The sequence below is a fragment of the Arachis stenosperma genome, chromosome 6 (assembly GCF_014773155.1).
Source record: "Arachis stenosperma cultivar V10309 chromosome 6, arast.V10309.gnm1.PFL2, whole genome shotgun sequence".
NCBI lineage: Eukaryota > Viridiplantae > Streptophyta > Magnoliopsida > Fabales > Fabaceae > Arachis > Arachis stenosperma.
Window position 1 is genome coordinate 8984264 of NC_080382.1, and position 23422 is coordinate 9007685.

At 30.2% G+C, this 23422-nt stretch overlaps 1 protein-coding gene and 1 pseudogene across 1 annotated transcript; one reads left to right on the forward strand and one right to left on the reverse strand.

The window, feature by feature from the left end:
• Positions 1 to 237: 237 nt before the first annotated feature.
• LOC130933600 (gibberellin 2-beta-dioxygenase 2-like) lies at positions 238 to 19076 on the reverse strand (annotated as a pseudogene).
• Positions 19077 to 22088: 3012 nt separating this feature from the next.
• Positions 22089 to 22988, forward strand: LOC130933601 (uncharacterized). The gene is made up of 4 exons (XM_057863225.1): positions 22089 to 22130; positions 22181 to 22494; positions 22651 to 22843; positions 22983 to 22988. The coding sequence occupies exons 1-4, from the start codon at positions 22089 to 22091 to the stop codon at positions 22986 to 22988; spliced, it is 555 nt and encodes a 184-aa protein (XP_057719208.1).
• Positions 22989 to 23422: the final 434 nt, after the last annotated feature.

Consider the following 23422-nt stretch of genomic DNA (forward strand, 5'->3'; position numbering starts at 1 on the left):
TCCTATTCAACCAAAACAATTTTAACTTTCTTAACATGAATTAAGTGACCAATCCTTAATTCATCATTCAAGTCATAATCAGTGAATTTTTAAGAGACTATATCATATCAAAATAATAGTAAACAATATTGAATAAAATTTGATTTAAATGCTTGTTTATCTTTAACAAGCATGGCCGATCAAATGATCTTGTCTTCTCGAAGTATATCATTATCCCTAAATCGAGTTTCTTAAACACTACCAAAATCTCTCAAAGCTATAGAAGAAACTATATGCTAAGAAGAACAAACTAGTATTACTTAAAAAAAGAAACAAAAATCAAGAAATCAAGATATAAAATTTGATGGAGAAGCAAGCAGCTAATAAGGGGTGTCATGGTGAACCTTAAACTGGTCAAGCCGAGAGTCCCCAAGTCTACGAGAATATAGTCCCCAAGTCTACGAGAGTATACAGCTTTCTTGTACTGACCCCATGTAAAGGGCTTACACCGACTTGAGTTTTGCGGTGGTGAAACCATCTCCAGCAGCGGAGTGATCCACCAATTCAGTGGCGGTGCTCCGAAGTACATCATTGACATCTTTGGGTGTGTTTGGCAAATACGTTGAGGAAGAGAGAAGCACGTTTGAGCTTCTTGAAAGTTTCACTTTTTTGTTTGGCCATTTTTATCTTCCTGAACGCAGAAGTAATTCTGTTTCTAAATGCACGTTTAGGAGAAGCTAAAATTTGTAGCTTCTGCGTCTCACTTTCATGGTTGCTTGTTGCCTTTGGAAAATTAGGTGAAATTTTATTTCTTTTTTACTAATCCTACCCTTCATTTTCTTCTATAAAAAGATACTAGTAACTATTACTTTTATAATAATTTTTTGTAGTTCTTACTTCTTCATAGTTATTCGTTACAAATTTTTTTCATTCAAATAGTTCAAATTTGTTTCAATTACTAGCAAATTAAATATTTCAATTTTTTTATTATTTTTAATACTCATTTTTATATTTTAATTTTTATGTTTTTTATTATATTTTTTACTTATATTTTTTATTTATACGATAAATATTTTTATATTATTTGTGTAGTGTTCTGATTTCTTATGTTATGTTTTTATGAGTTTTTTTAATCGTTTATTATACTATTTTTTATATGTATATTTTTTTATAAAATTTTTTTATTTTTGTTTGGCTTTTTTATTTATTTTATTGTATTTCTTTTATTTATATGACAAATGTTATTGACTTTTTTTAGGATATTTTTATTTTTTTTATATGAATTCTTTTTTTTTCTATCCTTTACTGCATTATATTTATGTTGCGTATGAAATTTTTTATTTTTTTTTAATTTTATTCATACGAATTTTATTTACTTTTTATTATATTTTTTTGTTCATATGATATATGTTGTTGATTTTATAGAATTTTTATTATTTCTTATGTGTATGATTTTTTTCTATTCTTTGAAGTACTTTATTTTTGTTTTGTATTAATTTTTTTTATTTTGACTTTGTAAAATTTGTAATTGTAATTATTATATACTACGTTTATTATCAAAATTTTATATAATATAAATTATGATCCTATAAAAAAGGATAAAATAAATAAGAAATTAAATATAAGTAATAACAAAACCATAAATAATGAAAATTTATAATAAAAAATAATACTAAATTAAAGAGTACTAATAGTACTAAAAAATTATAAAATATTTTTTTTGTTTGACATTATAAAATTTACAGTACTCTTTTTTATATTTTTATTTTTTTATTATATTTATTTTATTTATATGATAAATATTTTTATATTATTTTTGTTAGTATTTTGATTTTATATAAAAAAATTATTTAAATTGATGTCTCTTTTAGTAATTTTTCATCTAAAAGTGATTTTGAGTAGTATAATCCAAACAACATTTATTTTACTACAATCAATTTTGATATAAAAATTGCCAAACAAAAATCACGTTAACTCAAACTTACTTTTCATCAAAATCAATTTTGCAAAATCACTTTTATGCAAACTCCCGTTTGCAAACTGAAATCCAAACACACACCTTACCTTTAGGCTCCGTTTGGTTGATATATATGATGAGACATAGACACAAAGATATAAACATTAAAGACATGGACATAAAATATTTATGTCTATGTATTGTGTTTGGTAAAAATAAAGAACAAGACACATATTTTAAAAAGACTGAATTACCCTTCATTCTACCACAAGTTTTACTATTATTACTGTACATCCATTATCCCAAACACTACATGTTATCACCATTGAATTTTATTTCTTTTAATATTTTTTATTTCTTCTAATATCATCTTAAATTATCATTCAAATATTAAATATATGTATATATATATATATTGAAAAAAATAAAAAACTAAAGCTCAGAATTTATTAAAGATTAATCAAAATTTAAATAAATAAAAATTAAATGTACAATTTTTTTGAAGAAAATAGAAAGATAAATTTAGTTATAGAATCTAAAAGAGAAAGAGAAAAAAGAAAGATTTGGGGAGATAAGAGGACAAATTTTAAAATTTCAATAAGGGTAAAAGAGTAAAAAATTAGTGTCTCACAAGTTGTGTCTTAGTGTCTCACCAAATTAAAAATACACAAATTTAATGTCTCTGTGTCCATCCGTGTCCTCCCGTATCCTTCAAAAATCTGTGTCTCACCAAACTAAATAGCAGACATGTGTAACCGTGTACCACTGTGTCTATGTCTCAGCATCTATGTCTCTTAAACCAAACGCTGCCTTAGTGTGTTAGTCAGCACCTGTGTCTCACACTTTTAAACCTTCCATTTGTACAAACCTTCATTCACATAATCATACTTGGTCATTCATAAATAAATGACATAATAACTTATCACTCTATTTTCATGCACGTTACACCAATTAATATAAATAGAATTTAACTATGAAAATGTCCTTAGAAAGAAAAGGAAATTTTCACTGCAAAAAACAAAAATTTTGGAGGTTGAACTATTTATTTAGCAATGTAATTTGTTGTCTTTATGCGAAGTTTATGTTTGTAGACGATTTTAATAAATTTGATTAAATTATTATTTAATAATTTTTAATTATTAATTTTATGTGAAGATAATTATACTTAAGTCTTCACCTATTTAAATATTGGCTTGTCATTTGCCAATAGCAACACATGCTAGCATAGTAAATTACTGAAACGGATTCTCTCCATTTTTATTTTAATTTTTTAATTAATTGGTGTGGTCTTTTGAAATATATTTTGTAAATGAGACCAAAAAAATATGAGAAAAGATATAAAATAATTAAAAATCACACGTAACAATGTTAAATAAAAAAATTGAGAGGATGAAGGTTCACATTTGCGCTATTAAATAAGATTTGATATTTAAGTTATGGTGAGAAGAAACAAAACCTGGAGGGCATCGCCGACCATGACGAAGAAGTAAGGCGGGTCAGGAGGTACAGTGAACCAGATGCCGTGGTGGGTGGTGGCCTGGAGGCCAGCGACGTCGTTGGAGCGCATGATGGTGAGGATCTGTGGGTCAGAGTGTTCCCCAAAGCCAATGGCATTGTTGGTTTTACCTAGTTTTGGACTTGAAGTAGCACATGGGTCCATGTCCCAATCCCAAGTACTACTTTGTTTAATTTTGTTCATGCTGAGAGGGTAGTGATTGATTCTCAGCACTGAGTCACTTTGCACGTCTTTGATTAGCTTGCTAAGTGCAAACTTATTTTGAACTCCCAAACCCTCTACCACAAGATCAAAAATCTCACATGCTACTCTTTTGGCTCCTTCTATGTAATCATTCACCGCACCGCTACAATTTATCAATCAATTTTCAAATTAAGCCAATAATAATTTTGACTTTTTTCTCAAATTGTATCACACAACTTTTAATTTAGTGCTCATCTTGCTATCTTGTATTTTATATTTTTGTTACTTTGTTACTTTATTTATTACAACGTGAGACACAGAATAAACCCCTTTTTGAATTTCTATATTTTTTATGCATATATAGTGTATATATTATACTTTGGGTTGTGTCGTTTATTAATTGATTTCTTCTTAACTTTACCAGTCCTACATTTGCTCTATTTTTTGAGAAGTAGAATGATGATATTAATATCAATACCGTACTAGCATGCAATAAAAAAAAATATTATATATGTAAGGTAGTCAAGGAAAAACTGATTATGCAATTATATCTTGAGTTTTTTTTCGTTTGTCTGATTGATTTTTGAATGGCCAAAAAAATTATATATGTGCCACTGAACAATAGATTACTATAGATCTATTAAATATTTAAGATAAAATTTAAATATTTAATACTTATTTAAAAAAATGAATGAGTTAATCATTCACTATTCGATAAACTTAAATTTGTTTGAAATATTTTGGTTATGTTATTAGTGAAATCTAACAATATAAGGTTACATCGTATCTTAGTATTATTTATTTATTTCTTTATTTTTGTAAGTGCAAATGTGAGTGTGAGATATTGGAATTGTGTATACATGGAACCATATATGATATGATTATGATAGAGTACATGAATAACATAGTAAGGTCCCTGTCTTTTCTAAGGAATAAAATATACGTAGCATAGTTTCATGAAAGGTGAATTCAATGGTGTAGAAAGAAAATTGTTTTTAGATATGTAGAAGGATAGGTGTCAATGCATTAGTAGTTTATGTTGATGATTTTTGGATGAGGAAGAATTAATTAGAGTATACAATTGTTGATTTATTGGACCCACACAAAAAAAGAGAGTGTGTGACATTATATCTGTGTCATAGAGATAACTTATTAGGTTTTTTTATTTTAATAAATTAAATAAATATTTTATTTATTAAAATAAATAATTTAAAAAATTATTACCATGTAGACGATATATATGTATTTATAAATATAAAAATATATTTTATAAAAATAATAAAAATATTAATAATTTAAATTAGACCAAACTCTTAAAAATAGAACATTTCAATTAATATGGAAGGTGGACGATCTTAACTGTACTACTTCCATCCACCGGCGTTTTTTATTAGAATTTACACTAAATCAATTCAAATAATAACAAGGCGGGATTCGAATCCCCAACACTTGCTTAAGCAAACTAGTGAGCTAACCACTAGACCAAGTTCATTAATTAGTTAGTTAAAATCGCCTATTTCTTCTATTATTTTGAAACTGCTCATCTTTTCTATTATTTGAAACTGCTTATCTTTCTTATTATTTGAAATATTATATTTTTAAGAATTTGATTTAATTTAAATTATTAATATTTTTTATTATTTTCAAAAATTATATTTTTATATTTACAAATACACATATCTCGTTTACAGTAAGGAGATATATGAAAATTGAAAAAATATACATATTTCGATACGGATAAAATTATCTCGTTTACAGTATAAACAAGATAAGAGATGCTGATGTATTTTCCTAATAATTTTTAAAATTATTTATTTCAAAAAATAAAATATTTATTTAATTTATTAAAATAAAAAATTCCCACATATTATTTGATTTATTGTTAATAAATATGTATATCACTAATCAAATTAGAATTAAGTCCATTAGATGAAAAAAATTTTTAAAAAAAATATTTTTTTAATATTAACCAAAATATTTTTTATAGAATTTAAAAAAGAAAAAGATTTTAACTTACTTTCACTCTTAAAATTATTACTATTAAAAACGAAAGAATGTATAATTTAAGTAATAAATAATTACTATTCATTTACTGTGGTTAATAAATTTAATTTGTTTTTATAATTATATGTCCTAAATATATTACTAATTATTTTTATATTTTTAATATTTTACATGTTTTAATTTATAAATTGAATTGATATTTTACTATTATTAAAGGTATCCCATTTTTTAGAAAAAAATATTTAACTTTGAACAAAAGACTAAATTAGAATGATACAAAATATTTTAGACAAAAATAAAATATTTTTTCAATTGTAATGGAATGAATCGAAAACATTAAAGATATTAAGGACAAAAGTATATTTTACCCTATTATTAAATATTTGAAAATAAATAACAATTTACAATTGAAAAAAATTGTTTTGGTCTAGTGGTTAGCTCACTAGTTTGCTTAAGCAAGTGTTGGGGATTCAAATCCCGCCTTGTTATTATTTGAATTGATTTAGTGTAAATTCTAATAAAAAACGCCGGTGGATGGAAGTAGTACGGTTAAGATCGTCCACCTTCCATATTAATTGAAATGTTCTATTTTTAAGAGTTTGGTCTAATTTAAATTATTAATATTTTTATTATTTTATAAAATATATTTTTATATTTATAAATACATATATATCGTCTACATGGTAATAATTTTTTAAATTATTTATTTTAATAAATAAAATATTTATTTAATTTATTAAAATAAAAAAACCTAATAAGTTGTCTTTATGACACAGATATAATGTCACACACTCTTTTTTTTGTGGGTCCAATAAATCAACAATTGTGTACTCTAATTAATTCTTAATAATTTAAATTTATTTTATTTAATATTTATTTATTATAAATATATTAAATAAAATAAAAAATAATAATTTTTAATAATTTTTTATTAATATATTTTTGTTATCAAACATTTTTTATTCTACTCTAGCAAAAAAAAAAAAAAAATAAAACGTTTAGTGGGGTAACAGTCAATTTCAGATATAAAGCCAAAAGTTATGCCTGTCTAGCTAGTTGTCCGTGTCTTTCTTCTAGAAATTAGGTTTAATTTTGAATTTGATTTTAAGTACTTTAGATTGATATAGGTCATGAGAGTGGATCCGTAATAAATCATATATATATCCCAAAAGAAAATATCATTTAAACCTTAAAAGTGTGTTATAGATAAGAAAAATTTTAGGTGATTAATATTTTTATTTTATATTTGGATTAATATTAGTTTATTTTCTATTTTTTTACACTAAAAGTGTTGATTTCATAGTATTTTCAATTTTACATGTGTTATATTAAATAATAGATGAGTAATGATATCTGTATAAATTTAAAATTTTATCAAGCAAAAGAAATCATTTTCAACCACATTTATATTGTATTATTGTAGTAAAAAGAGTATAAATGTGCGATTGAAAAGAAATTTTACTAACCCTTTGTTTGTTAACAAAGTTGCCACTTAATTGAAATATCATTCCTCATAAATAATGGACATCACATCAAAATACATAAGTGACAAAGCATACGTTGGTAAAGAGTTTTTTATAGCTTAAATGTTGAATTGAAAAGCATTTTCTTAACCCAAAAGACAGGCTATATGTATAACTAGGTTTAATGGCTTATGGTAAACCTTATAGGTAACGTGATTGCAGTTCATATAATATATACACTATCAGAAATACGGTGATTAGCCACGGAAAAAGCCGTGACTAAAATCAAGAAAAATCGTGGCGATGAAGCGTTAGCAACGAATTGATATCTGTGGCTAACAAGGACGACGCATTTTCAGTTAGCCACGATTTTTGGCCTGTTAGCCACGGTTTTGTGACCCGTGGAGACATTTAAATAGCCACGATTTTCACTATTTTAGCCACGCTCTAAACCGCGGTTAAGTGACAACAATATAATCAACAAGTATAATTTTGCTACAATTTTGTCCGTGGCTAATTTTAGCGGGCTGGGTTTTTTTGCCACAATTTTGTCCGTGGCTAATGTTAGTGGGTTATTTAGCCATGATTTTTTCCGTGGCTAATCATAAAAGATAAATTAAAAAAAAAAAATATATATATATATATATAATAAAGATGCTACTTAGTACAAAATTATATCGTATAAAATTAAAAAAAAATAGCCATATCCATATAAGTAGAATTCTTATTAATAAAAATATGAAATTTAAGTAATAATGTTGAAAAGCAAATATCCTGAACTAAATGAATTTAAACTATTACAAAATCAAGTATCAGAATGCATCATTATTAGATATCTAACGTCTTCATTGGAGTACCTGCGAAAACATTCAAATAAGATTGTGTTATCTCTTAATTCATGAAAAAAAATGTTCCAAGACATTATTTAAAATAATAGTTTAATGTAAAAAAAAAAAGTAAAAATGCATACCCAATAAAGCTGAGTTTTCATTTTCACAACATAAAACATATCATTAAACTCCTCATCAATCAATATTTTATATATTGCTAGACTTATATCCTGGTAAATAATTTTCAATTCAATTGCTTCATGTAAGTAAGTAAGATATCAGATTGCAATCAAAACCATTTAGAGACAGAGTTTAAAAATAAAAATAAAAATGTGTTAGCAATTATCAAGATCAATATTTTAGAGTAGAAAGTTGATCTTACCAAGTAACTATCGAGCATATCGAGCATGCGGATCTACCAGGTAAGTGTTCCCCCTTATTACACGGCAACATGCATCCATTACTCTAAGTTACCATTGTTCACATATTCATCCATTAGTAGCTTAAATATTGAAACAAAAACAAATAAAAATGCTATTGATAATACAAAGAAACAGATACTATGTACTCAGGACTTGTGAGAGCATAGATAATAACTTAAAATGATTTACTTTGCTAAAAATAAATACCTGTTAACTCCCTCCAAGCAGGCACATAAGATGTTTATGTCTAACATGATCTATAGCCTCCACTTCAATTATAAATTCTCTTTTCTTATTCTCTATTAAATAATTTCAAATTTCAATCACACAACAATAACTTCGCTTTAATAATTGAAAGAATCAACAGTCTCAACTACTGTCTAGTGCTTTAATGAAAGAAAGGTTGAAAGAAAGCAAATCAAATAAAGTATTCTTACAATTTTTTAAGAAGGTTTTTTTTACTGCCACCTCATTTCTATTGATCAACGTATAGAATGCTTCTTACCATTCTTGGAACTTCCTTCTTCTTCGTACATCAAACTAAAATCTCTCTCATTGAGATAGTTTGATCTACACTGATTAACATTGTTATGATCACAAAATAACACTCATGTAAAAAAAATGTTAGAGTCAAAAGTAAGAAACACAAGAAATGATAAAAAATATAAATAATAACTCTTGTTTGCTACCTTGCTATGGCTATGAGCATTACCAAAATAATGTTGATTTTAAGAATTTCAGCATATAAAAGAAAACTAAAGTTAATTAGGAATATAATTAATCACATTAGTAGATAATTATATTTATGCATTTAAATTATACTTTATACCAAAAATTTATTCTTTATACCATCAAAAGGATAAATGAATAAAACATGCAAATCCAAGACAATGCACTCATCTCCACCAACAATAAGAAGAGAAAATTTAAATCGACCAGTATTTTAGAGAGGCAAAATTTCAGAGCACTACCTCCAGAGAGAATGACGGTGAAGGAGGTGCAATGAAGCAACCTAGGGTTCCTTCAAGTCTTCTTCGCAATTTGCAGTAGAATCGGATTCCGCCGATTTTGCTTGCTTCTTCGGCGACTCGAACTGACGGTACTCGAACTGTAAATTATGGTCTCTTCTCTTCCACAAAATGTCTAATGCGATCGTATTCAAAACTTAAACAGGAACGGATTGAGCATAATGGATTTACTCTGAAGGTTAGTTGGCTTAGTGCAGGAGCTAAGAAATTACGGATTTGAAAAAACTGAAGAGAATGTTATTAGCGAGAGGGGTTGACTGCATGTTATCAAACTTGAATCAATTACAGGAGCTAATAAATAGGGAATTTGGGAAAAAAAGAATAGTGTGAGAAAGTTATCGTAAAAACTGGGTGAGTGGGCTACTAAATAAAAGTTACATTTAACATTACTGCTAAAAATTTTATTTATCTTATTATCAATGTTAATTTGAATTTTGTTTAGTGAAGTAACTATCGTTTTTAATTTAGAATAAAATTTAATTTTAATAAAAATATTAAATTGTAAGTTTTATAACTTTAAATTATATTTTAAAAATTTTACATACAAATTAGAATTTAGAATTTTGACCCGTTAGATTTAAAAAAATGGCATCAATAAAAATTAAAATAAATAAACTTAAAACTTAAAAATTTGATACCTTTGGATTAAAAAAGAATAAAAATTTTGTACATAGTTAAAAAATGAATTTTCATAAAGTTTATTTTATCTTATTTTTTTATTAAATTAATAAAATGTTAATAAATAGATAGAATAATAAAATGTAGTTATAAAACTAATATTCTGAATTTTAAGAGTTAGAACTTTGTTCATTAATATTGCACTAAATTAATAGTGAGTAATTAAATTAGTTATTATTCCAATCAATCATAGTTAATATTTTTTATTTTTTAGAATTAGCTAGAGTTATTTTATTAAAGATAAATATGTGCTTTTTTTGTACTCTTTTCATACTCTTTTTATAATTTTAATATTTATTTTTAATTGAATCATTTTATTTCATTACTAAAGTCTCTAAATTAATGCATAATGTAGAATTGAACACTGAAATTGTATTTGACCAAAAAGAGTACGAATAAAAAAAAGGTGACAACTAAAAAATATAAATAGTAAAATTGTATGTATATGAATTAGTTTTTTTTATTATATTACAATATGATTTTTATAAAGTAATGAATAATACAACCACACAAAAAAATTATTTTTAAATCTTAACCAAATCAGCGCATAATTAGTAGTAAATAAAAAAAAATTCGGAGATATGACAGAGTATAATTTTTCAGCGGCAGCACTAGAAAGGAAGAAGGGAGAAAAAACCAACAATTGGAGAATTAGAAAAGCCTGCATAAAAATTGAGAAAAAGTATAAACTGCATAAAAATATTTTGAAAGGAATTGAGGAAAACGCCAAATTAAAGGCGAAATTTTGAAGTGAAAATCGTTTGACACGGTGATCATTAGGTCTGTGGTAAATGAGGAAAGTCATCTCAAGTTAGCTACGAACAAACAAAACCGTCAAAAAAATTCACAAAATTTAGTCACGGAGATACAAGACGTTGCAAGTAATTACCACAATCATATAATTTGCCACTATTTTTCATTCGTAGGTATCTTCCCGTTAGTAATACCCGTATTTCTGGTAGTGATACTTTAATTTGTTTTTATGTATATTTTACCTTTTTTAGGAAGTAGGCTCCATGTTAACAAATCAATTATCTCACATATTTTGTCAATTTAAGATACAATATAACTTAAAGGTTCTGATTTCATGATTATATGCTGCTTTCCGTCAAATATAGTTTGTTATTAAAGAATCACATCATTCTCGCACATAATCGATTGACCCATCAATTTAATAATGTAGAAATTAAAATATAAATTAAATTAAGGAAAAAAGTCGGAGAATAACTCATTATTTAATTAGTAATTTATAGAAGTACTATAACACCTTCAGTATGTTAATTAAATTGCTGGACCAAATTATAATTGTTTTTAAAAGAATAATTATAATAAACCTATAAATAGGATTACAAAAATATTATATATGTACACTAAAAATTAATTATTATATATTTATGTATAAATATATGTATAATTTAATTTATTTTTAATATATATATTTTATTAAATAATTAATTTAGTAGCTGGTTATATATATATATATATAAGGTCAACATTATACTGTGTGTGGATCAGAAGTGAAGAACATTAATCAATCAGAGTGGCCTTATTACCTTCCAACGTGTAACAGTCTTTATTTATATATATATATATGAAAATAACTACGTAATACATACACTATATATTGATTTGTGAGTGCTAATATATATTTATTGATAAGTTGACTTCACCACACCTTGTTTTATTTAGAACTTCTACTCCGATCCGTACATGTATGATAAGATATGGCCATTAAGGAGCATAACCCACTGTAATTCTTCCAAAATATTAATTACTGGATTTTCCTTCTGATGTTCCTTCCTTTTTCTTATTATTATTATTATTATGTTTGAGTAGTCTTTCAAATAATGTTACGTCTCACGTGACGAATAATAAGGAAAAAGAAATAAAAACTTAAGGAAATTAGAGAAAATTAAATTAGAGAAAATTAAGGAAATTAAATCAAGTGCATGTCAAAGTCGTAACAGTAGTCAGAGCAAAGTCCCCTATCCTAGCTACTAGCTATTAGGGGTGTGCATGGGCCGGGTGAAACCGGGTTTGATGTGATCCAGACTCGGTCCGAAATATGTACTGGGTCCATTTATGAGACCCGAACCCGACCCTAAACCCGATGAAACCTATACCATTTCGGGCTACAACTATACCGGGTGAAAACCGGGCCGTTAACATTATATTACCTTGATACCTTCTTGTAAGTTAGCATGTAAAAATATCCAAATTTCCAAGACTCCAACCATTATTTGACATGGTAAAATTCACTTAGAAAAATATAACAAGAACCAACTCTTCTCTAAAATTAAAGCATAACCATAATCAATACTAATATTGCCTAATAACACCAAATATTTAAATCAATATAAATAACACAATATTATGCATTAGTCTAAAGTCTTATGCATTTTAAATATAAAACATTAACTTATAGTCTTATATATAATGACTAATAACACAAAATATTAAGGTTTACAATACTTAAATTCCACATAATAATAGTCATCATCCATCACTAATAATACAAAATATTTATTGTGTATGGTGACCGGGCCACCGGGCCGATTTCGGGTGACCCGAGCTATGGCCCGGACCCGACCCGAAATAATGACCGGGTCTATTTTTGAGACCCTAACCCGACCCTAGACCCGATGAAATCACACCAAATTAGTCCCTAAACTGTTCGGGACCGGGCCGGGTCTTCGGGCCGGGCCGGGCCATGCACACCCCTACTAGCTATATAATGAATCTAAACTATGAAGTGATATATAAATAAAAATATTTGACTCAAATTATATATTGTGTTTACCAGGTGTAAAATGATACCAAGCTTAAAATTCAAGTGAATTACAAAAATAATTATAAGAAAAAAAGAAGGTTGGTGATATACTCTCAGGTCATTGAAATTTAAAGTAATGGAAGAAGAATTGAAAAGAAGTGAAAAGAGAGAATAATTGATTAAAAGAACCACCACAGAGTACTGAGTACCAATTACAATATATATAGCAAAAGGGAAAATAAATTACTAACTAATAGTGCTATAATTATGTCTAACAAACTAACCAACTTGACAGCTATACAAAAAACAAACTCTATTATGTTACATCCCCCCGCAAGCTGGTATTACGTGGTTTGTGCAAATCAAGTAATCCCAGCTTGGAAAGCAAATGAGAGAATGGTCCTGGAGGAAGGGATTTAGTGAATAGATCAGCCGGTTGTTCACTGGAGACAACGTGCCTAAGATTAGAAACCCCTTCTTTGAACTTGTTTCGAGCCACATGACAATCAACCTCAACATGCTTGGTTCTTTCATGAAAGACAGGATTTGAAGCAATATAGATAGCAGATTTATTATCACAGAAGATATCAACCGGAAGAGGAGGAAGAATGTTGAATTCCTTTAGTAGTTTGAGTAACCAAACGAGTTCACAAGTGCCATTAGCAAGGGCGCGATATTCTGCTTCTGAGGACGACCTTAAAACTGTAGCCTGCTTCTTACTCTTCCAAGAAATAAGAGTTTGGTCAAGGAAGAAACAATAACCACTGATGGATTTTCGGGTGTCTTTACAAGCTCCCCAATCAGAATCAGTGTAACCAGACAGTGTGAAAGAATTGTTGACAGAGAAAAATAAGCCAGTTGCTGGTGATTGTTTTAGATACCGGATGATCCTATAGGCAGCCTTCAAGTGGGCATCAGTTGGTGAGTCCATGAACTGAGATAGGCATCCAACAGAGTAGCTGAGATCTGGTCTTGTGTTAGTAAATCTACGATAGATGGTTGCATCAGGAAGAGGGGAGCCTGAAGCCTTAGACAGAGAAGTAGTGTACTCCATAAGAGTAGATGCTGGTTTTGCACCAAGCAAACCGCAGTCTGTGATCAAATCCAATGCATACTTTCTTTGATACAGCGCAATACCAGCATTGCTTCGTGCTACCTCCATCCCAATAAAGAACTTAAGAAGGCCAAGGTCTTTAATTTTGAACTTATCATCCAAAAACATTTTGACAGCTTGAATTTCACTCAAATCATCTCCAGCTAACACAAGATCATCAACATAAACAAGAATAGCTGTGAAAGTTGTACCTATGGATTTGGTAAAAAGCGAGTGATCATTTTCAGATGGAGTAAACCCCAGATCAGCAAGTGCAGCAGACAACTTGATGTTCCATTGGCGACTAGCTTGTTTCAAACCGTACAAAGATTTTGTCAACTTGCAGACTACGTTTGGATCGGAACACTGCAACCCCTTTGGAAGTTTCATATAAACGTCCTCATGTAGGTCTCCATGGAGAAAAGCTGTATTCACATCAAGTTGATGAAGATACCAATTCTTTGCTGCTGCAACGGTAAGAAGAACACGCACAGTGCTCATTTTCACAATGGGACTAAAGGTGTCAATGTAATCGACTCTAAGAATTTGAGTGAAACCTTGGGCAACAAGACGTGCCTTAGGCCTCTCGATAGTGCCATCTGGGTTGAATTTTGTTCGAAAAATCCACTTACAACCAACTGCATTCTTTTCAGGAGGAAGAGAAGTGATGATCCAGATTTTGTTTTGCTCAAGAGCAGTGAGTTCAGCCTCGATAGCCTTCCTCCAACAATCATGCATAACAGCCTTAGAATAGTGTTTGGGGTCCGAGTTATTTATGAGAGCAAAAGTGAAGGCCTGGTGCTTGGGAGTGAACAATGAATATGACAAATGGTGAGAAAGGGGATACTTACATGTTGAAGGTAATTGGGCCGCATTGATTGGATCTCTATGTGATGAAATATGGAAACAATGAAAATCTTTAAGATAAGAGGGTGTTTTTCTTTCTCGTTCAGACCTTCTCAAAACTGGTGCAGCAGATTGTGACTCAATATGAATGGGTGAATGTTCCAATGGTGCCAATGCAGATGCTGATTCTAAGGTGGCGGGTGATGCAGAATCTGTTATATCATGAAGAGATGCCATAGGTGATGTAGAAGTGACAGATAAATCAGGTGTAGTGTGTATGGTGTGAGGTGCAATTATGCCATGAGTATGCTCATATGAAGAAGTATGTGCAGAGTTATTATAAAAGAATGCAAAAGGGTCAAAATTGGATGATTCAATTGAAGGCTGATCTATAGAAAAATCAGTGCTTGGTATTTGTTTGAATGGAAAATAGTGTTCATAAAATTCAGTGTTTCTTGATATAAAAATTTCTTTGGATTTTAAATCAAACAAAATGGACCCTTTTGTTCCTGATTGATAACCAAGAAAAACACATTTTCTAGCTCTAGGATCTAATTTTCTTCTATTAGTACTCAAAGTGGTAGCAAAAACAAGACAACCAAATACCTTGAGATGAGTCAAATCTGGTTTATTCTTGAAAAGTGCCTCATAAGGCGTTTGATGATTCAAGAAGGTGCTTGTTAGTCTATTTATTAAATGTACTGAATGTTGCATAGCATAGTGCCAAAAACATTTTGGCACATTAGAATGAAACAAAAGTGCTCTTGCAATATTCAGTATATGTTGATGCTTCCTCTCAACAATTCCATTTTGTTGAGGAGTTTCAACACAAGATGTTTGATGTAATATTCCTTTTGAGTTATAGAAGGAGTTCATTTTAAATTCCATCCCATTATCTGTTTTAATTTGTTTCACAACTTTATGAAATTGAGTTTGCACCATTTGAACAAAATTTTCTACTAACACTCTAGTTTCGGATTTTAGTTTCATGCAATAAATCCAAGTAAACCTCGTTTTATCTTCTACAATTGTAAGAAAATATTTATGGCCAGCAGTAGATAAAAGTGAGAGTGGTCCCCAAATATCTATATGTAACAAATCAAAAATATATTCTGATTGTGTATTACTAATGGGAAAAGACAATTTCTTTTGTCTAGCCAAGTGGCAAGAATCACAAACATGAGATGATGAAATGCATTCAATAAATGGAAATGTATTTTTCATGATTGACATTCTTTTGGATGGTAAATGACCTAGTCTAGCATGCCATAAAGTTCCTAAATCTTGCTGCACTGTGACATTTACAGAATGTGTGTTAACTTCTGGTGTAGTTAGTTTCCAAGGTTGAGCATCCATCACATAAAGATCACCAATGACTTTAGCTTGCCCAATCATCTTCAATGATGGGAGTACCTGTATCTCACAAAAAGAATCAGTAAATTTTAATTCACAATGTAATGACTTTGTGAGTTTAGACACTGAAATCAAATTATATTTAAAGTGAGGTATGAATAAAACATTGGTAAGAATCAAATGTTTAGAGAGTTGCACAGTGCCACAAATGTTTGTTGTAGTGGTAGAACCATCAGGTAGATTTACCAAAACTGGTCTCATATAATGAAAAGTTTTGAAAGACTCTTGAATATAGGATGCATGATCAGTAGCTCCACTGTCAAGTATCCAAGAAGTTTTAGTAAAATTTGATGATACACTCAAGCAATGCCTACCTTTTGGTTGAGTAAGGGTGGCCGAAGAAGTAATGTGGTTTACACTATTTGAAGTTGGCATGCGCGGTTGTTGAAGGAGTACTAGTAAGGTTTCCTTCTGATCTGGAGTCAACACAAGTACTGTATCATCGCTCTTTTTATCCTGGTTAGAATCAGCAATCTCAGCACTAGAATTCTCAACTATCTCGTCAGTGCTAAGTTGATTGGCTACTCGCTACTTTTGGTGAGTAGGAAAGCCATTTTTCTTATAGCATGTCTCTGCTAAATGACCAATTCGATTACAGTAGCTACAAAACTTTGAAGTGTAGCCTCGACTATAAGATTTTTGATTTCCTCCTCTGCCTGAATTTCGTCCACGGCCTCTGCCTCTTCCAGAAAATGAACCGCCTCCAGTTGAGGTTTGCACCTCTAAAGAGTTAGTCACTATGTTGCTATTTTACGGGTCACAATTCAATTCTTGCTCTTGTTGGGTTAACATAGATAGTACTGTGTTGATTTCAGGTAACGGCTTCATTAGCATGATTTGTGATTTAACATTTGAATATTGCTCATTCAATCCTTTTAAGGATTTGACAACATATTCCTCAGAAGCATAGTCTCGAACAATTCGTAATCCACATGAACATCCATTAACACAAGCAACACAACTAGGAATAGCACGTAAATTTTCTAATTCTTCCCAAATAGCTTTCAACATAGCAAAGTAAGAGGTAACAGTAAGATCACCTTGTTTGAGTGCATAAAATTCTTCTTTTAACGCACCAACTCGAAAGACATCTCCCTGTGAGTAACGACGTTTTAAATCATTCCACAAGTCTGGAGCTGAGCTAATCCACATCACGCTCTTAGCGATTTCAGGGCTGAGAGAGAGGTTGATCCAGGAGAGGAGAAAATTGTTACACCTATCCCATGCTTCAAAATTAGGATCACCTTCACCTGGTTTTAGAATGGATCCATCGAGGAATTTCACCTTGTTCTTCAATCTGAGTGCTCTCCACATATCGTGCGACCACTGATAATAATTTTGAGGTGTCAACTTAAGCGGAATTAGAGCTAAACCAGGACTTTCTCCTGGATGAAGAAAATAAGGGCTAATCGGATCAAAAATTGCAGAAGAGGAACTAGATCTGCCAAGATGTGCCTGGAACTGAGAGAATTGACGCATGAAAGCGGTGAAATTCTCAAAATCTGCAGCAGAATTTAATGAAGGGCTTGCATTCGGATTAGCTAAATTATCTGCCATAGTTGGATCTTCTCGCTCTGATACCATGTAAAATGATACCAAGCTTAAAATTCAAGTGAATTACAAAAATAATTATAAGAAAAGAAGAAGGTTGGTGATATACTCTCAGGTCATTGAAATTTAAAGTAATGGAAGAAGAATTGAAAAGAAGTGAAAAGAGAGAATAATTGATTAAAAGAACCACCACAGAGTACTGAGTACCAATTACAATATATATAGCAAAAGGGAAAATAAATTACTAACTAATAGTGCTATAATTATGTCTAACAAACTAACCAACTTGACGGCTATAAAAAAACAAACTCTATTATGTTACACCAGGGACGACAAGACAATAATAATAAGATAAAAATACTAAATTTCAGTCTTACATATATTATATAACTTGTTTTTACTCTTATTTAAAAAAAATTTAAGAAAAGTGTTAGGAGGCCAATAAATTTTACGATTTTTAGCTATTAATTAATTATTATTAGTGTTTTTAGTGGTGTGTGTGAAATTTCATATGGAATTACTCACTTTTTTTATACTAATTAAATATTGATCAAATTTTAATAAATGTGCTAGACTCTAGACTTTTTTAAAATGTAATGTGACTAAACATATTTATATATATATCATATACCACATCTAGATGTATATTTTATCATATGAATTTTTTATCAATTACTTCTAATACTAAAAATAAAAAAATAAAAAATATAATATAAAGTAATTTTATACATAAATTTAATCATATAATATTACATCAGTAAAAATAAGTATTTTTTATATTAATCGCGTGAATAATCATCTAAAAAATGAATGTGATAGTACGACTATAACTTTCTGTACATCAAAATTAGACTTACTTATAAATAAGATGCATATAAGATTTGTCTTTGATCTAATTTTAAAAGGAGGTGAGGACATAGATACCTGAACTTGTTTGGGTGATTGGAGATGGATTTGGAAGATTGAAAGATGAAGAGAGGATTGGTGTGAAGAAGGAGATACTCAAGGTCACCGACATCGCCATTGTTGCCAATGTTATTGCATCCATAGCAAAACAGGTTTGGTGGGCCAGCTTGTTGCTTCTCGGAGCTGGTTTTGGCAAAGAACTCAGCACATTCCTCTTCCATTCTCAAAACCACCTCTCTTGGAACATTGTGATTCACAACCTTGAAGATTCCGAATTCTTCACATGCCTTCACCACTTGTTCCGACAACTCTGACCTATTTTCCATCGATAGGTCAATTCTTGGAATTGCCATTGTTGTTTCTTCCTTGATTTTCCTCTTTATTCTTGTAGCCTTCGAATTCATACTAGTGTCTGTGTTTGGAGAAGACACTACCATATTGCTATATATATAGAATAATATAAAAGTTATTATAATTAATATAACGGAAGAAATAATTATGAAGCAACTAATTAACCTTGGAATGGTATATATATAGGAGTAATGCTAGGGAACCAAAACGGTATTAACCAAAAATCAGCCAAATACTTTTGGGTGAATTTAAAATCTCTACGAGTTAATATATATGGATGTTTCTTTTGCTAAGTATCAGAATGTTTCTTTTTCATACTAAATGGATGTTCTTTTATATATTTTTCGAATTTTTTTGTATTGCAAATGTGAATGTTTCTACTTCTTTAAAAATTTCATATTGTTTTTTAATTTTATAGATATTTAATTATTTTTGCTAAAATATAACTGGATATTTCTTTTATTAAGTATTAGAATGTTTTTTTTTTCATATTAAATGAAGGAAAAGTATATGGAACCAAAAGGTTACCGGCCAAAAACTAAACAAAATCATATTAATTTATATTAATTATTAATTTTAAATTTTTTAAATTCAAAATTTAAAAATTTAAATTTGATTAAGTAAACCTAATTAAATCCTATAAAAACCTTCATTTTCTCTCTCACATTAACCTATCCACCTCCAACAATCACACACAGAGACCTCTCTCTCTCTCACCAATACTGCTGGAAGCGCCGGCGACTTCCATAATCTCCGTGACGCCCTCAACAAGCCAATATGGAGAAAGTCCCTGGCCTTGATGATACAAAGGTTGTTGATATTGCTGCCAGTGCCGAACACTCCATTCTTATCACAAGTAAGATGTTCTTCTCTTGTTCTTAGGCAAGAAAAAGATTGCACTTAAAATTGTGTCGTCTCCTCATCTAAAAGTAGGTTTGGTTTTAGCGTGGAGACCATGTTAAAATATGGAAGCAATGCAATAAGTATTGATAATTCGACATAGAATACAGTATCAAGAGGTTGATTTTTTTTCTATACTTTCATTATATTAACATACTGATTTCGTTCTTGTTTTTACCCTTATTCTTTAAATCAGATAATGGAGAAATAAAGACATGGGGTTGGGGTGAGCATGGTCAACTTGGCCTGGGGGATCCTTGTGACAGGCCCGTCCTGGAGAATGGAGAAATAAAACCATTGACTACGCGCCGCGCGTAATGGATTTCATGTCCACGCTTGGCATGAATATGGATCTGACGGGACACAATTATAGAATTATAAAAAAAAAACATTCATTTAATATGAAAAAAAATATTCTAATACTTAACAAAAGAAATATCCAGTTATATTTTAGCAAAAATAATTAAATATCTATAAAATTATAAAATAATATGAAATTTTTAAAAAAATAGAGACATTCACATTTGCAATACAAAAAAATTCAAAAAATATATAAAAGAACATCCATTTAGTATGAAAAAGAAACATTCTGATACTTAGCAGAAGAAACATTCATATATATTAACTCGTAGAGATTTTGAATTCACCCAAAGATATTTGGCTGATTTTTGGCTAATATCTTTTAGTTTCCTAGCATTACCCAATCTAAAATTTATCTTGATGATGAATTTATTATTTTTCTTCAAGAAATAAATGTAGTCTTCATAAATATTAAGTTGTATATTAATTAATTAAGGCTAATATATTAGTAAAAGTACTTATAACATTACTATTAATTAATTTTGAGTTTATTAATATTTGTTTTTTAAGCCACTCTATTCTAAATCATTTATACATAATTTGATTAATAATTATGTGTAAAACACATCTCATCCTTGCATTGCTTATTACTACAAGGGGCATGATTTATCATTACATAAAATTATAGACATTATTGCTGAAAAGAAAAAAATTTAACCATGATATAAAAAATTATTATCAATTTTTTCTTAAACACACTTTTGGGTTGGACACCGTCATGACATATGGCAATATTTTGATTGCTAGCGTAAGTCACTCTTTACAAGTATACATCGATAGTTACTACATGCTTGATACTCAAAAAGGGTGAGTTATATATTCAAAAATTACGATAAAATTTTGTGAAATTTAAATAAAATTAAAGTAAACAAACAAATAATTTTATATTTGTATTTTGAGTCATTTTACTGTACAAATTTGAGTTTTATACAGATATACAAAGATTTATGTATGTTTAACATATTTGCTGTTTCTTCTGTACGATGTGTCAGCCTCTCTCTATTTAGCGATAAGAAAAGCGTGTTAGGAGCCTTGTTTAGCAACAAGTTTGAGCCAAGTCGCAACTAGGAAATTAGATGAGGTCTATTCTGGTTAGGTCTGTATTGGGCCGAAATGCGCGTTGGGCCAAATGGGTTGTTCGGTGATGATAGCAAATGGGTTGTTTTCTTTTGTTGGGCTCCACAGATAAGGTATTTTGCAAGAGGCGACTTGTCTGTGGTTTGAACGGGCATGGGTTGGGGTGAATTTCGGGTCGGGTCATCATAAGTTATTTGGGGAATTTAATGGGGACGAAATTCAATGAGAAAAATCAAGAAGAATTGGATGGTTAATAAAGGAAGAGGGTGATAGGTTGGTGAGAACCGTAAATACCGAGAAGAACATAGTCTCGCTAGAAATAAGCTCAGGGATTCCTGGAAGGGTGTTTCGAGGTCTCATTGTTTTTGCCATGAGATCCATTACAGCAGTGATACTTTAGGGGTGATCGATGATGCATTGTTTAATTTGGGATTGTTGTAGAATGAGCAAATTGGGCAATAGCATCGACGGAGCTATAGGTAAGTGTTTTTTTCCCATGGGTCTAATATGAAAACCTTTTAGGTGAACTTTGATTTGGATTTTGTAGGTGCTGCTTATTGTACTGTGATGTAGTTGTTGAATACGCAGTGCGATATGGATAAGTTCATGGAAGGCAGAGGGATTGTGGGTTTTGTGTTTAATGTTATCTAATCAGCAGCTGCCGGAAAAAGGAGGACCATGAAAAGACATCTGTCATTTGAATATTACAGAGCAGAGGATAAAGGACAAATTACTTACTGGCCTGGCAAGGGAGGTAGGGAATGGAAGGAGCACCTTGTTTTGGGAAGATAACTGGCTGCCAGGTGAGCCCCTAAAACTCACTTTTCCAAGACTCTTTTCTATTTCACATCAGCAAGGTTGTATGATAGGGGATTGTGGATTTTGGGATGGGCTCGAGTGGATATGGAATTTCCAGTGGAGACGAGAGTTATTCCAATGGGAGCTGGAGCTTGTCAACCAGCTCCATGAGAGGCTAAGGCTGGTGAAGTTGGCAGATGGCCAAGAGGATCAGTTAGTGTGGAAGTTTGATTGTAAAGGGGTATTCTCTACCAACTCTGTGGTGCAAGTCCTACAATCGGAGAGTCTATCAACTGAGATCACGAGCTACAGTTTTACAAGTTCGGTTTGGAGAGGAGTGGTACCTTCAAGAATTGAGCTTTTTGGATGGTTTGTACTTGTCGGTAGAGTTAATACCAAGGAGAGATTGAGTAGGCTAGGCGTTATTCTGCCAACTGATAACATATGTGTACTTTGTAACAAGGAGGTAGAATCGGTCAGGCATCTATTTCTTCTCTGTGAACTAACATGGCAAGTGTGGTGTAGTTGGTTGCGGTCCTTTGGTGAAGTGTGGGCTATACCTGGCACAATAAGGACACTATTTGAGAGTTGGACTGGCTGGCATAAGCGAAAAAGAGAGCAGAAGAGGTGGCTGGCTGGGTTCTTTGCAGTGATTTGGAACATTTGGGTGGAACGTAATGCTAGGATCTTTAACAACGAGGAAGCAGGTGTTGACTTGGTAATAAAGAGGACAATTCTGAGCTACAATGAATGGACCGATAGTGATTCTTTTGGTTGTTGATGGCTCTGCTGACATCGGCTGGGATGTTATGTTTTTCATTTAGTACTTATTTTGGTTTGTTTGCTCCACTTTACAGTGTTGAATTTTCTATGTTCAAAAAAAAAAGTTTTTATTAGGTTATATATTTATTTAGAATGTTTAGAATTTGAGTAACCCACGTTAATGTTAAATTTGGTTTTATTTGTAAAATAAAGCGGTTAAGAAGTTTAGCATTTTATTCACCTGCATTAATGTTATGTTTGATTTGATTTGGAACGTAAGTTTGATAAGAAGTTTCGACTCCTTACGTGATAAATTGGTGATAATAGGATTCTTGTCCATAAACCGGTGTATATTTTACTAGAGAAATAAAGTAGTTATCCGAGAGATTCATTCCGTTTACGTTGTTTATGGATGAGAATGTTGACTTTTATTCGTTTATATTTTTGTATGATCGATTGTAGTTCCTGCAATCATTAGATAAAATGATGAGAGAGGTTTTGGCGTTAGTTGTTGAATTTTAACAATATTTTCATC